Source organism: Cupressus sempervirens, chromosome 2 (genome assembly GCF_028749045.1).
Source record: "Cupressus sempervirens isolate cs-2001-9-10 chromosome 2, ASM2874904v1, whole genome shotgun sequence".
Taxonomy (NCBI): Eukaryota; Viridiplantae; Streptophyta; class Pinopsida; order Cupressales; family Cupressaceae; genus Cupressus; species Cupressus sempervirens.
In genome coordinates, this window is record NC_143119.1 from 671,470,049 (window position 1) to 671,487,094 (window position 17,046).

The window sequence follows — 17,046 nt, forward strand, 5'->3', positions numbered from 1 at the left end:
TATATAATAAAGCAATTTACTTGTTGTCCATAGTCTGAGCATTTTGGTGTTGAAAAGTTGGCAATACACACTGCATGAGGCCATAGACCCTGTTGGGAGGCTGACCAGCGGTTGAAGTGTTAAATCCAAAGCTTAGAGATGTACTTGAAAAGAGATCTGTTATAACCTGATCCAGATTGGTAGAATATGTACTGCCGCTTGTGAAATTCAAGCACTGTTGCAATTAGATTATATGTAACCGGTTGTCACAAATGAGAAATTCATTACAATGAACAAAAGAAGAATAGAGAAGTACGAGCTGGATTTCATCTTGTTCTTCTTGAGTCTCAGATCAGAACTATGCTCTGCAGCGCTGTTAGACGTTTTACCCTACCCCCACCCTTATAAGCCATACGTACAAAGTGTGGAGCCGCTACGATTTTTAATCGCACGACTGCCTTAACTAGTGGCGTCTGTTCTTATACAGCGCCTGCATTGATTTATGCCGCAGGTGGTAATTTAGGTAAAAATCATTAATTTTGATTCAATGTTTTATATGATATTTAATATGAATTTTAAATATAATTGTTAAGTAAGTTTATTGAATGTGTATTATTAATTTTATATAATTAATTATATATAGTATATTTCATATATACATGTTAATATTTATTCTTTTAAATAATATAATATAATTAATTAAATTAATTTTATAATTAACTCATTAATTAATAATAATTTTTAAGTAATAATTTTATCATTAATTATTTAATTAATTAGTGAATTAATAAATGTTATTTACAAAAGGATTTGATTCATAGTTTAAATATTAATTATTAATTTAATTAATATTATTTATCTAAGAATTTTGTCAATAACTTGATTATTAATTAATTAATAATGTAAATGATTATTAGAATAAGATTGAATTAATAATAAATATCAATTAATAATGTTAGTTATATTTATTATTTAATAATTCGATTATTAATGGAATTGGAAGTAATGTATTTAATAATCAATAAATTAATAATTTAATAATTTAATAAACGATTATTATTACTTATAAGCTATCTTATGATCTGTAATTGTAAATACGAGAATGGGTTAAATAATAAGGGTTGAAGTATTAAATTTATATACTCGAAAATTGGTACTGAAACGAAATCGAAATCTTGCTATGAACTGAAACTTTACTTCTAACTCAACAATGTGCTTTCTAGATTAAACCCAACTAAGAGATTATCTTGTTTTTATGTGATGTTTATGTTTAGGGGGTTGGCTTAGTTGTTGACCAGTTTAGGTTGTTACCAGAGGCTCGGGGGTTATGTGTTTGTGATGTCATGTTGATGTTGATATCGATCTTTTATACCCAACCATGGTAATGTGATGGCATGCTTTATGATGTGTGTGTATTACTGGTTGTTATGGCTTTCTAGTTTTCTTGGTGTGAAGCTAAAGTGTATGTATTTGAGATACCTGACTTAACCATTTTTGAGTCTCGATCAGTTATACTTGGATTGCTTTCCGGTCGCTTGAGAGGACTGAAGTGTTTGTTATGTTCTTGATGATGTCATGTTTTGACTTGACCATTCTGGAGTCTTTGATCAATATTGTGATCTATTATTGGGATACCTGTTGGTTTCTCGTTGGAGAACCATTAGATATTGTGACTTATCATTGATGCCTTCAGTTGCTGATAGAGAACTATTGTGATCATTATGATATCATTTGATGCTCTCCAGTCGCTTCTATAGGGCTGAGGTGATATTTTGTGTTTTGTGTTTTCATGAGCCTAGGGTAGGTTATCTACGTGTAGTGTCGGGAAGTGGCTTGCAATGAGGGACGGGAGACCCAAAGTGGCTCTGGGGATGACTCATTGTAAGTTGTTTGTTTTAATAAGTGAAAACATCTCACCTAAATACTGACTTAAATGAACCTAATAAGATAATTGTATGTTCTCTCCCATGCCTTGAGTGCTAGTACAGGCTAGGATGGGGTAGAGAGAACACTTGGTTATGACCTTGCATTCCATAGTATGCCTCGTCAGTACGAGAGGATACTAGTGGCTGCAGGATCAGTAGAGACCCGAGATTCCTAAGGGATTGCTCGGGTAACTTCTACGTGACTTTTGCGATGACACTTTCCCGCTTGCATAGCAGGTTTCCTACATGTCTTTGTTGTGCCTCTGGGTCTAGATGTTGATCTATGTGTTGGAACCTTTGAGTTAGTATACTTTTAGGATTTCCCAGACGTAGAGAGTATTTTGTGTTTTGTGTTTTGATACCTTGTTTGGGACTTGAGACTATCTCCTCAGCGCGGTGGGAGTGGACCATTTAGGTTCCACACGGTCGGGTGGTAGTGCTTTTACTCTTACCATTTGAGATCCGTTTGGTGCTACCATGGCTGGAGCTTCTTGGGATGCTTGTTCTTAATGTTTAGGTGATGTGTTCTACCTTGGAGGATCATCTTATGCTTTATTCTAGTATGTTAGATTTCTCTATGCATATAAGGTAGTATGTTTTAGGAATGATGTCCCTATTACTATACTACCGATGATCTCTTCGGTGACTTGGGATGTTACGCGTGGGGGATGGCTAGGGCCCATGATGGTCTAATGATGTTATTGATGGTTGGAAGGAACCACACACTTAGATTAGTTGTGATTTATGATAGATGGTTTATCATTATGGATGTATGGATGTATCATGTATGGTGAATGGTTTCATATAGTTTTACTGTACTTTGTATCATGGATTCGTGGAGGTTGATGTATTTCTATTTTTACATATGTATATTCTTTTAAGCCTTTCATACCCTGTGACATGTACAGAGGATGATTGAGCATTCCGAATTAATTTGCCAGGAGGCATTCAGAACAAATGTATATTATGGACATTGGACTTTCTGATTATTCTTTCATATGTATGTGGTAGTTGTTAGACTTAGAATTAATTAAATTTAAATGTGACTCAACGTCTTGGGATCCTTAAGGAATGTAACTTGTGATGTATGTTTGTTGATGATTACATGATATTGCTTCCACTACTATGTGTTTGATGTGTATGTTATACTTTCTTATTTTAAAAAGAAAAAAAAAAGTTTAGCAAACTTAGTGAAACTTTAGGTTAATTCTTTTGGATCCCTTGGCGGGGTGTTAAAGATCCAAGGAATTCCCCATCCCATAATTTCCTTATCCCTCAAAATCCATTTATCCCTCTTAATCCATTTCATGATCCCCTTCCTAACCAAGATCAAGACATTCAATGTACCATGCATGTTAATGATTCCATTCCATCTCAAGAGTCAACATCCATAGATCCTTCACTTCATGAAGATGTTCCTTCCACTCCATCCACTAATACTCCTCCATGTCAATATCAAATCACTTCATCTCATGGTTCCATTCTCTCCACTCCATTATATAATTCCTTCCATCCCATGATCCAATTATTCCACCACACAATCCTCTTATAAGTCAAGATCAAAATACCCCTTAATTTGCATTTCAAGATCCCAATCCATCTCACAATCCTATTATCCCTTATAATTCCCATCATGATCCTAATCCTCCACATGATCCTATCACAACTATCCAATCCACTCATGAACCCCATATACATGGACTCACATCTTATATTGAAAATAATAAGTATATCCCATTGAAGAAATAATGTCTCAAGATGTTGGTACGCCTTCAACTCTTTCCAAATCCAAAATTCCTCCATCCAAACCTAAATACTCCCATCATCCATTTTCCAAGTCCATCATGGGCCCTTATATCCATATTTTGATTCCTTCCTCATTTCCATCCATTTTGGGTCCTTATGTTCCAAAGAAAAACCCTTCACCCCTTCCATCCATTTTGGGTCCTTACATACATCTAGCCACCATATCCAATTCTTCCACTTCATCCCCTCACGCTTCTAATAAATATCAACAAAGGCACACATCCTTGAATGCCTTCCAATTTTCACCATCCATAATTCCATCCATAAGCTCTCCATACCATTTATCCTCATACACTCATACCATGGCCAATGGAAGCAAATTGGATGCAAAAGATAAAGTGAATCAAGCCAAAAATCCGCAAAAATCCAAGGATCAACATGTCCCCTCTAAAAGACATGTTCAAGAGAAGAAAAATGTGATCCAAAGGAAAGAAAAAATTAGAAGGCCACAAAGGTTGAAAATGAAAAATGCAAAAATCACGTGGATTCCAAAGCTACTTAAAGTAGTAATGATTCTCAAAGAAAAGTTCAAAATGACATCCAATTTTGCTAATTCAAAGGCTTCCTTCATCCATAAATCTTCAAAGCTTCCATTTACCAACTCTATTTTGAGTCCTTATGTCCCAAAATCGACCATCCTAAATCCATCATCTCCTTCATCCATTTTGGGTCCCTATACCCCAAAATTCAAACTTTCTCCTACATATCCTTCGAAGTTTCCTCCTTTTCACCACCCTTCAAAGTGTGTATCAGTGATGATATTTCCACTTCATCCACTCTTTCACAAGTCTTCCAACCTAGCATCCATCAACCATGTCTTCCTCCTAGCCACTCCACCCCCTTAATCAAAACTTTCACAAGTCCTTGACCTCCATTTACCAACCCATTTCATCCTTCTCTTCACCATCCTACCAACATCTATGAGAAAATAGTAAAAATTACTTGCAAATAACAAAGAAAGAGAAATCAATATCAAGGGATACCATCCATGTATCTAGATGCTTGAGTCCTCCCTTTGTATCCAGTGTCTTCCAATTTCACTTATCCATCCATTCACTTTTCCTCTTCCACTTGCACTCTACACTGGGGGCAAGCTCAATCCATACCACATTGCCTTACATATCTTCCATACTTCCATCTATCATTCATCATCCTTTTCTATCTTTGATCTTGACTATCATTTTCCTTTCGTCCATCCATATGCACTTTCCATATCCCTTTCTCATTATCCACACATTATCCTACATATTTGTATCCCTTTTCACATGTTTGATCTTGACATTCTATCCATATCTTGCATCCCATAGTCCTTATCATGTTCATTTTGACCATCCTCTATCCATAATTCTACATAATTCCATGCTCCTTTCATATGTCTTTGGTCTTGATTATCCCATGGCTTTCCTCCATTTCATGTTCCACATTTCATCCATACTCTTCATATCATTATCCCTATTTTATACCCTCCCTTTCATGTCATGTATTCATTTCTCTTCCACTTTCATACCCTCCCTCCCATATCCCATACTCCTTCCACTTTCAAGCCTATGCTTATGATCAATACTAGAGGTAGGATAACAAAATGTTCATACATGCTTTAGAAGAAAACATGCCTTCACTTTCCGCATACAATATCCTTCACACCATATTTCCATGTTCATTCATCCTTTCCCACCTTTTTTCCTTTCATTTTTCCTATCCTTAGTATGGGGCATTTTAACTCCTTTGAAACATGGTCCTTAGCTCCCCATTGTCCTAAAATGAATCCTTTGATCCCCCATATTCTTTCACCATTCTATCCCCACTCTTCTCATCCATTTACTGTTGCTTGGATCTTCCTTATCAATGGTCCCAATCTAGTCCTTTTCATCAATTCAATTAATTCATTTCTCCTCTAATCTAATCATATTCCCTTCTTCTAATCCTTTCATACATATCAATTTTGATCATCAATTCGTTCATTTTTCCATCTATTTGCATATACCTTGATCAAAGTTCTAGTCTTCCATTAAGTAGACTTTCCTATAGAGAACATTTATCACTTCCTCTCTCACATTCCTCTTCCATTCAATCAAATTCTTTCATCATTTGATCACATCTTGTCTAAATTCTTTTGTTCATCATCTAATCTCATGACACTGAGCTTCACCCCCAACAAACTAAGCTTATCAAAATAGTGATTGCAAACAAACTTACACAAATTCACACTAAGACTAAATTATTTGAGAACCTTGTTCCTTTCACACAATTGCCAACAAACAATCACAAACATTTCCATACAATTCAATCAAACAATCAATTTTTGCCTTACAGGATCAATCCTTCCTACACAAGCTTTATAGATTCACCATCTAAATAACGTTCATGGCAAGAACTATGGATTAATGACTACTTGGTCATAAGGTCCTTTGTTAATTTTATCTTTGTGTGTTAGCGATAGCCTCCCCAAGTGTGCCTTAATCTTCAATATCTTGGTATCATTTGAATGACTTAACCCGATTACATGGGTCATTTTGCAATATGATCTATTTTCATGATTCTTTAGCACACCTCTGTTGGTTTTGGAGTTATGGTTATGCATTGGTCACTGGGGGGCAATGGGTTAGCACACTTTCCACCAAGATCCCTAAAATGAATTTGGGTGTGCCTAGACCTCTCCAGTATGTGTATGCCATTTGTTCCATCATGACTATGAAACCTACATCTATGTTCCTAAAGTCTCTATTTTGTTGAGAGTCTAGTCCATGCAAAATGAATCTTGTCATCTATGCTACTATAGAATTTGGTGCATAACTCCTTTTGCAATATCAAACTAGGGTGTGCTCTCCCATATGAACACAACTGAATCCCTTAGTATCATGTAGTTACAATGCATTTAGATTCATTATCTAGTTCAATCATTATCCAGTTCACCCTGCTTCATTCCAATCCTACCAACAAGTCATGCAACGCCTTCTTTTAAGCCTATTTCCTTCCCTTTTTCTTCCTGTGTCTATTTTTGAGAAAATGGGGCAAAATATATTCCTTTTTCACCCAATTTCCTCATGGGGGCACCCTCATCATCACTACAACATGACTCTTTCCACTCCTCTCCTCGCTAGGGAAACCTATATTTTCTTTTCTTTGATGCAATGTCATCCCGACACTACATCAAAGAGGAGCAAAATGTAGACAATTAAAATAATCCCAAACACTATATTAATTTATTTAATATTTCCTTTGATACTATAATTATTTATTTATTAATTAATTATATTTTATCATATTCTTCTACTTATTTAATTAAATTTATTTAATTAAATAGTTTCACCTCCCTAAAGTATTTAAATTTAATTTAAATGCATTCCCTCTAACATGTTAAATTTATTTAATGCACAGTGCTCCATAAATCCCCTTTTAAATAAATTCCAATTTATTTAATTTCCTCCACTTTATTAAATTCTTTAATCCTATGATTAAGTTAAATCATATTTAATTTAATCCTAGTCCCATCCTAAAACCTAGTCTACACCTATCACTCTCATCCTTCTAAGTCTACCCACTAATTAATCTCACTTAATTATCCTAAATACTTTCCTGAGCACCTTTTAGTCCCTAAAGTGTTTGCTCACACATGTGTGAGCAACTCAAAATCCAAGAAAGCCTCCCTTTTATTAATTTATTCAAAAGTTTCTGACACTCTTACACACTTGTCCCCCTTTCCTTTCTCCAAGGTTGCTCACACATATGTGAGCAAACCTTGAGCCATCTCTTTCATCCAAAAGGCTCATGTTGACCTTTGCATGGCTTGCCCCCTTAGTCCATGTGTCTCCCTTGTGGCACCTATGTGGATACTACATAGATGGCACCTCCCCAAGGCCTCTCTCAAGCCTATAAATAGAGCCCTTGTCTCAAGCATTTCACATCTCCCTCATTTGCATTGTTATCATGCTAGCATAGAGTTGGAGCTTTCATAGTGATTTTTATGCATTGTCACTAACACTTTGGTAGATATTAGATTTCTTGTATTTATGCTTGCATCTTTCATGATAGATTATTGTTACTAGTTTGGTTCTTTGCATTTCCATTTCACATCCTAGAATCCTTTGAGATTGACTCACTCATAGCCATTTCTTGAAGGTATTCTACACTCATTTAGTCTATATTCACATATTCCATATTGCATTTTCATTACATTGGGATTCAATAGTTGTGTTTGGGAGAGGACATCCACATCCCTCACACTTGAGCACACCAATAAGGCCTCTTATGGGCACCCTTGTTGAGTTGCTTTGAGGTTGCATGGGGATTTTAATTTTCGGTTGCATAAATTGTTAAATTCAAGCTTGTTTCAGTTGTATTTCAATTTATTTCTAATCTTTCATATGCACATGTACAACTAATGTTTGCTTGTTTATGTGTGCTTCCGACAGATTAGGATTTTCCTACATATGCTTATCTTGTTTAAATATCCATCATAAGATCTTCATTGTATTTTTCTAGTCACAAATCTTGTAACTAACTCTGACTTTCACCTTCAAACTTCTCAAACATTCTTTATTTTCATCATACTCAGCCTTAGATCTCATCATTCTTAACTTGTTCTTCCAACTCATACTTGGTTAACATTACATTGCACTCAGGCAATACATCACCTAGTTAACATTGAATTACTTGGTTAACATTGAATTACTCGATTAATATTGAAATTTAACTTCTCTTTTTGCCAAACACTTGGTTAATACTATACTCCTTTTATCTTGTTACTCAATGTATCTTGTATAGATCAATGAATACATATACTTCATTATTACATTACATGATTGCAAAACAATCAAACCAACATTACATTATCATTGTCCAACTCATTCAAGTGCCCATAGAATATGATACTTATCAACTTTGTCATCGACATATTTTCTTCAAATCCTCTTCATCAATCAAATGATATGACACTATACTGAATTAGCATAATATCTAGCTAATTAAGACTTTGACATCAATGACAACATAACAACTGATATGACTCTTTCACATACATTCATAACATTCTCAGTTATATCATCAGTTGGGGCTAACAAGTATTTCTTTTAATCAACATAATCTTTAGTGAACACCCTCAATTTAGATGCAAGGGATTCCTTTTATTCAAGTCCTTGGTATCCATACTTTGTGCTTTCACATGCATGGCCTCCAAATTCTGCAAGATCTTTTTCACAAATCCACAATGTTTATCTACACTTGGAAAGATGCTCAAACCCAATTTGGGATTGCTCCTTAGGATCAAGACATATTTGAATTAAGCATATTCCTTTTGTCTCAAGAGCTTTTGCATAAGATTGAAAAATAGTTGATCCCCATGGTGGCAGGTCTGGAGATGATACCCAGATCCAACTTTTCAACATTATCTCGACATTTGCCAATGGTGGAAGTTTCAAATTGACAACAACACTTGCAATCTTCTCATTCTACATGAAGATTACATTTTATTACCATCTAGTCTAGTATTACATAACCCATAATAGCACATTTTAACTAGTGTATTATATTTAAGAGTTTACCTTTGGGTTCCCGTCTCCACCTTTTGGGTATTTTAGATCCTCATTGTCCCTTTTGTCGTTAGTCCAAATCATTCATTCTCTTATGGTTTTGTTGAAGAGCTCAATATTACTCAGTTTGGATTCAATATTTCTTTTCCCCTTTTAATCCAACCATGTTTTCCTGGCAAATGGTCCTCTTGGGCGAAAATCCTAGATTCCCATTTTCATTCCAACAACTTTTGCACACTTTGAGAATGGAGATTTTTATTATACAATGCTTTTTTCAAATACAATAATTGATACTAATGTATCTTTGTTTGCTAAAGTTTATATTTGCAATGTTATAGATTTAGGTGCATGCAGATAAAATTACCCTTGAGGTTTCCCATTTACAAGAGCTCCTCCAGCATTAGGAAAATGCTCCTTACATCGCGACTTGAGTTCCTCTAGTTGCCTCAACTTTTGGTGCTCACACAACTTCTTGTGGTAGGTGTCGTGGTATAAGTGATTCCAATAAGGGCTTGATTCTTATTCTTAGCCTTTGTGTCATTAGTCCCCCCTTGTTGTCATTCACCATAAGGTTCTACCATGCCTTAATGCTCACAAGGTTCTCCCCTAGGCTGAGCATTAAGGACTGCACCCGCTTAACACCACCTGCTACCATTGGTTGGTCGGTTGATGACGACAACTTAGGATGGCCTCCTCTTTTAAAGGTTTCTTTGGCTTGCACTGGCAATCTCTTTTTGGAGAGAAGACAAGGAGGAAGAGGACAATGACAATGGGCAAATGCTTCTAGACCTTGAACCAACATAGGAAATTGATTGAGGAGAAACAAAGATGAGCAAGACCCTCGACCTCTTTCGTTATTGCTCTTGAGGCTTAAGGTGTTCCACTTTCAACTCATGTTCTTGGACTTTGTCAATATGACTTTATTTTTAGTCGTTTCATGTTTCTAGGTGCTACCTATATGACTTTGTTTTAGGTTGTTTCATGTTTCTAAGTACAACTCATATGATTTTAATTACAAACTCTTCCCCATGTTTTCCATCAGAAAGATTAATTCTTTAATTATTTTCCTCCCATTGTTTTACATGTATAAATTGATACTTTTTAATCTTATTTTGATAAAAAAAATAGAATTACAAATACTCCTCAAGCCTACTAATCTTTCATTACATAAATACATTTTATTTATTTTTTCACATCTCATAAGAATACCCATTGCTCACTAAATACAATTCCAATTCAACTCGCACGTGTATTGCCAATTTCACATAGCAATCTTTTATGGACAAGACTATTCTCCCACAAAAATGTACAGTTGCCCAATTTTCAAAAGATCGAAAATATCATGAATTTTTAAAAAAATTTCAGCGTTTGATCTTCATGATCTGCATAGTTTGTAGTTGAGAACAACACAAAATTTGAAAAAAAAATCACTTTATTTTTGTAAATTTGGGAAAAAAGAAGTTTGACTTTGTTCTGTCTTTGGTATTTTTTTGTTGGAGATTAGCAGCTTGCCTTCTTTTACAGGGTAAAATGAAAATAAAAGTTTAAGGGGAAAAAAAAGTTTGACTTTGGTCTGTCTTTGATTTTTTTGGTTGGAAATTAGGCTGTGCCTTTTTTTTATAGGGCAAATGAAACTAAAAGTTAAGTTCACGTATTGGCCATTCACGCCCAAAGCCTTGGCGCCAGTCAGCTTCTTCAGACTCTCGAACCTTGTATGATTTCTTCCATTTCATTATCATTTGTTTTTATGCTAATTCAAAATTATTCCATTAGCAGTCCACACGTTTTTATAGAGCTCTATCGTGAATCCGCTGCTTTTTCATCTACTTCCAGATGAACTAAAATGGCGAGAAATATGTTTGAATGGGATTGACGCGGATAAATCAGAGGAAGGAACATTGTAAATATTCTTCAGCGGGTATGGTGGCCAATCTTTTGAAGCTTTCCCTTCCTCGCGTTCTCCCCAAAAATTTCTGGTTCGTCCGTAAGTATCTGATAATCTTCACTAGCGATTAGAGATAAGATTTTCACAGTCGATTAATACGAGTAAGATGTGTCTGCAGGAAACTATATAATCTAGTATATATCACGATTCTGATCACATTGTCATCTGCCATAAACTAGAGCGAAAATGGAATTATTAAATAATTTAGTAATAAAAAAAAGAGGGAAATGAGGGAAAGGTAGAGCTGAATAATGGTATTGGATCACGTTGCAAAAGAGTGATAGTTGAATTAGAGATGTAGAGTATGGAGTGGAATTCAGATGCAAATTGAATTTACTGAGTTTTCTTCACAAACATTTTACTCATTACTTATTTTTCTAATTTAAGATAATAGATTTTATAATGATCTATAGAAATGCTACTGTCAGTTTTAAATTGAGTAAACGAAGGCTATTTAGTCTAATTTATTGAGCAATCTAATTTATTGAGCAAAATTTGATTATAAGGACGCAGGTGTGATTACAGTATAATTGGAAGGGCAAAGGCATCACAGAGACTTGATCTTGTTATTTCAGCTTCGTCAGCGTGCCACACTTTGCCTGCAACAGTATGATAGTAGCTTTTTCCTTCTCATTTTAGCCACAATCTTAACAATTTTTATTTGATGCTTGTGATGTTAAATTCAATGGTATGAATGTTGACAAACACTTTACTCAATGAAAAAGAAACTCCTATTGGAGTTCCAAAGGGCTTCTTGTATGTGTCTGACATGATTGGGATTTTTAAAGTTAAAAACAATCTTTACACTTCTATAGAGAGTTAATCATGCTATTAGTCCAATTTGTAAGAATATGTCAGGGTGTGTATGTGCCAACCAATGAGGCCGGAACCAAGATGAAACATGTATCCTGAAGTGCATTTGCGAGAATTAAGATCCCCTGCATAGTCTGAGTCTGTATAACCCACTAACCGTACTCTAGTACCAGCTGCATAGCATATCCCATATGTATGTGTACCTTGGATATAGTGTAAGATGCGTTTGGCTGCCTTCCAGTGAAGTTCATGTGCTTGTGATGGTCAAACGGCCGTCAAATTTAGTCTCGTCAATTGATGATGTTAGCAAAAAATTTAGCTTGGCTGGCTGACATGGCAGTCCGTATTGTATGTTGACTAGGCAAATTAAAAACGTCTCCTTTGTGCCAAGGAAAAGGCAGGGTGATGCAAATGGCTCACCAAAAAACACGTAACTAGATCCAATGCCAAGGTTAGATCTATGTTGATGCCTTGCTCAGATTGCTAAGGACTTGGCTAAGCTCGACTTGAATGCAAATGATGAGCTCTGATCGCCAAAAATAAATGTTGTAGATGAGCTCGATTAACAATAACCTCCAATTAGAAATGAGCTTGGGATTTGCAATGTGCCTGATGTGGAATAGGTCTTTGGACCCAAACAATGAGCTCGTTGTCAATTGGAGGGGAATGAATTTGCAATTTAGAAGCGGATCTAATTCTGTGTAAAAGCATGTGCTGGAGTAGCGGATCTGATTTCTCCTGGTTAGGATGCTTGCGAGCTCTATGTGACATCACTATTTGGATCGACTGTTGCAGTGTGTGAATCAAACCCACGTGTAGTTGTATTGGATCATCGACAATGCCCAATGCCCAAGTGTGGATTTCCGGTGTCGGAGTGTCGTCTGGTCGGGACCGAGCAGTGGTAGGTGGATTAGATACACGGTGAGTGGAAGCGCCAAAGCTCTGAAACTAGATCCCGACAGTTAGAACACTGTTTCTGCTATGCGGACGTGGACAGATGGGACATGTTCTTAAATCCGTACTGCGGCACAAATCCTCCAATGTCCATGGTGAGATGAATGGTGCCCTTCGTCGGTTAGATTGGTGCAGAGTGCAACATCTCTAAAATAGATAAGACTGGTGTTCTAGGTAGGGGAACGACCAAAACCAATATATTTGCAAGAAAGCTAAAAAATTTCTAGATCTAAAAAAACAAATAATTATAGATCCAAAAGTTAACATTGCAAATACAATACCAAGCTTAATGGGTTATCATACCGCGATTTGCTTGAGTACTTGTGATCCTTCAAATGGGCAAATCGGGCTTCCAAGTCCGATTTGCAAAATTTTTTTACCTCAAATTTGACTTTTGCTCCACATAGGCAAATTTATAGTCAAAATTTATGGAAACGGCCACCCGGACGAAATGGCGAGGTCAAATCTTGCTCAAAACTCTCCCAATTTGTGCGGATACTTGGATTTGAATCGTGGCCCTCCAAGATGAAGCAAAATGAAGCTCTCCAATGGCTATGCAATGAAGCTCCTTCAGCTCTGATACCATGTAAGAATTTGCCTAAGGCAATAATTGAACACCAAGACCAAAAAGCTCAATAGATAGCACAAGAGAGACTAATAATGATCAAATAAGAATCTCAATAATGATTAAAATAATAATGGAAATCAGATGAATACACACTAGAAGTGCCTGTATATAAAGGCATCTAGAATGACTAGGAGTTAGCAAAGTGATAAGCATCACAACTAAGCACATGTCCACCAAGAGTGGATTATCTTCCATTGAGCACAGGAGTTTGTGCGATGATGAGAGGATAAGTTTACATAGGTGTATCTCGTAAAGATATGTTGTAGACAACATGTGCTTAATTGGAGTGCAAACAACTGTGTTGTCAACATGACAACTCAGATTAATATGCAAACTCCTGTGTTGTCAACAAGGCAACTCATATGATTATGCATACTCCTAGGTGTCTACATGACAACTAATATGCTAATGTATTAACTTGAGTAAACTTAAAGTAAAGTGTAATAATAATTAATTATTTACACTAACACAATTTAATTAGATAGGCCTAGCTTTTGACATTTTGAAATAAGGTATCATCTTTAAAGATTAAACTTGTTCAAAATAAGTACTTGAATTCTGTATATAAAGGAGAAGGAACAAGAAACAGAAATCAAAACAGAGATTATTGGACGTCAATTAATCTTGTTTTATGGGTATTTGTTGAAAAACTCAGTGTTGAATAAAAGGTGAAATTTTGATGCCCTTTTTTGTGAACTGAGTAGTTGGAGTGGGATCATAGTCTCCTAGAATCAACAGCGTGGAGACGAGGAACTGTGCTATATCTCGACTCTCAACTCTATAACATCTCCTGTTTATTATATTTATAACTTCAATATATAATATAACTGTACCCTGATTTGAAATGGTAACCCAATGGCTGCAACCCACGGGAAAATCTCAACAACAAACTAAAATGCATATCTTACCAAGGGGGATAGTTTTGTTTCAAACTCTCCTCATATATTTTACATTTTAGTTTGCTGGATAGCCACTTCCTTAGTTCACTGTGACCATGTGAGTATGAAATGAACATTAACGATTTGAAAAAAATGTGACTCAAGATAGAAAGGACATTGTACAAATATATTTTCAAATAGTTAGGAACAAACCAACGGCAGGGCCCTCAATTTTTTTTCTTAAAACAGTGTGGGACTAACAGATTTTTGTACCTTATTGATTTTTATTTAGCTGCTCTGACTTTGCTGCCTATCTGAAGTTTGAACAGTGAAAGATTTGAATAACCGGTGGTAGATTATGAACACCAATAAACATAGAAATAATCTTCAAAATAAATTGAAATGCTTTTCTGAAAAAGAGGCCTTATCATGACTTAATAAATTTCATTCTCAATTCAAAGCTTCCAATTCATCTTTACCTACATAATGTCCTATTGGCAGACTGCAAGTTTCATATCTGAGAAACTAAATTCACTTAAATTCTATAATTTTTCAATATGTCAGAACTCTAGAATTATATCCTGTTGTGGCTTCTGAATTTGTACCAAAAACCAAGATTGAACAAGATTTCTCAATTTCTCTCTGTTATTCTCTTTGTAGTGTACATATAAATAATAAATTACCTATATATATATATATATATATATATATGCACACACACACACACACACGCATATACAGGCATACACATAGATTCAGAGGCTCAAATAGTGCTACTTGAGTTTCCCAATGCAAACAGACTGGGCACTGAATTCATCTGAAACAATATTTTTGTGTGGGTGTTCCTTTCCAAATTGCAATGGATCATATGCTGGAGCATAGATGAAAAAATCATCAACTTACCGGCGATAAGTAAACTTATTGTGATAAGTTTGGCCTGGCGAGTAATTGCTACATTTTCTCAGCAGACTCATTGCCATAAGTTGGCAACTAATTTCAGAGTGTTTAACAACTTATCTTTGATAAATCGATGGTAAGTGCTTTATTAACCACCCATGGCTGTATAATACTGTTCTGTGTCAAGCAAAAGGATATTTTGCATTACATCAATTGTAATTTGCTCTCCAAGCAAAAAATAAAACTGCCATGGTTTTCAAAGGTTATTTGAAAAGATCTAGATCAATTTGTAGAAGATTTGAAGAGGATTTTGAAGCAAAATTGAATTTGCAGGTAAGTTTTCAGATTTTTTTTTCTATTTAAAAAAAAAAAATCATTTCGTCTTCTCTTTGTTGTATCTAGGTTTATAAAAATTCTATAATAAGATTTCTTAAGTACTCTAAATTGTTTTAGAGTGAACAAGATTTACTACTAATTTTTAATAAATTTTTCAGTTTCATTGTTTCCTCAAGAATCTCATCTTTTCCTAAAAGTTTCAAACCCAAACACTTTTTTTCTTCAAGTTTCAAATATGTTTAAACTTATTTAAACTAATATAGCTTGTTTCCTAATTTTTTTATTGAAATTTAATATATTAATTTTTGGTTTCCATTTATGTGTTGGTCGAAATCTGATTGAAATGGCAAATGGAGATTTTTGCACAACTAGTCAGCTTTAGGGTTTGCGAGTGTGTCAGTAGATGCATGCCCATCTGGATATGTAGGCACATGTCCCAAAGGGGCTAGAGATATGGCTTGGAAGTATGCCTTTGAAGGACCCAAAATTAATTTGGTAGTTTGCATAAAATGTGAAAAAGTAATTAGTGGAGGCATAGACTGCTTGAAATACCACCTTGAAGGCGTCACAAAAAATGAGACGAGGGATTCCGACAACACCACAAGAATAATAAAAAGAGAAAAAACTGCCCTGCTTGCCGCCCAAGAAGAGAAAAAATTGCGAAGGGGAAGTGCCAACCTAGTCATGAGGGCAACAATTGTTGAATCTCAAGGTGTTCCAATCAACCTTGATGAAGAAGCAAAGACATAGTGGGCTCTCTTCATGGCCCATGCTTCCACAAATCCAACATCCCCTCGATTTTGCTACTTCTAGTAGAACCTCACCATCAACATCACAATCGTCTTCTATAGATAGATTTTTCGTGGACAGAAACACACTTGCAGCATAACCATCATTAGAGGGAACTGGGTGGAACAGGGATGTGCATTGGCAAGTAGTCATTGCCTGTGTCAATTTCTGGTACTTTAACAAGCTACAAGGTGCCTTCTTGTGTAAACTTGAGTGAGAGGGTAGTTCACTTTGTTTTAGTTTATAAATATTTTAAACTAGTGTTGAATCTTTATAGCTTATGTTGAGTTTTGATTTTTAGAGTGTAGACTATTATATTATTATTTTTTATTTATGATAATTACTCATTTTTGTTGAATTTAAGTAATTTCTTAGTCGAAATTGTGTACCTAAAGATAATGTTAATTTTACTTCGCACTTTTAGGTTTCTCACAAATGTAGTTTCTAGGAAAGAAGAAGTGGTGGACGAGAAAAAATACAATGGAAACAATGTAGCTGCACCATTTTTTTAGATGAATGGCAAAAACCACACCATCATTAATTTTTTGGTTTCTTGCAAGGATGATGT

The 17,046-nt window shown here is 35.3% G+C and overlaps 1 protein-coding gene across 28 annotated transcripts in view; it reads left to right on the forward strand.

The window, feature by feature from the left end:
- Positions 1-10,758: 10,758 nt before the first annotated feature.
- Positions 10,759-17,046, forward strand: part of LOC149575138 (pyridoxin (pyrodoxamine) 5'-phosphate oxidase) — a 134,918-nt gene continuing 128,630 nt past the window's right edge. For 8 of the 28 annotated variants that reach the window (XR_016360133.1, XR_016360130.1, XR_016360134.1 and 5 more), the window contains exons 1-3: positions 10,814-10,950; positions 11,072-11,222; positions 11,690-11,790. Coding sequence is in view for 10 of the 28 variants with exons in the window: in XM_089814982.1 (XP_089671108.1) it covers positions 11,102-11,222; positions 11,690-11,790 (222 nt within the window). In the remaining 18 variants the exon portion in view is untranslated. Of the gene's footprint in view, positions 10,951-10,985; positions 11,223-11,689; positions 11,791-17,046 lie in introns of those variants that run through there. The other 20 variants (XR_016360135.1, XR_016360132.1, XR_016360136.1 and 17 more) reach the window with 14 other exon arrangements.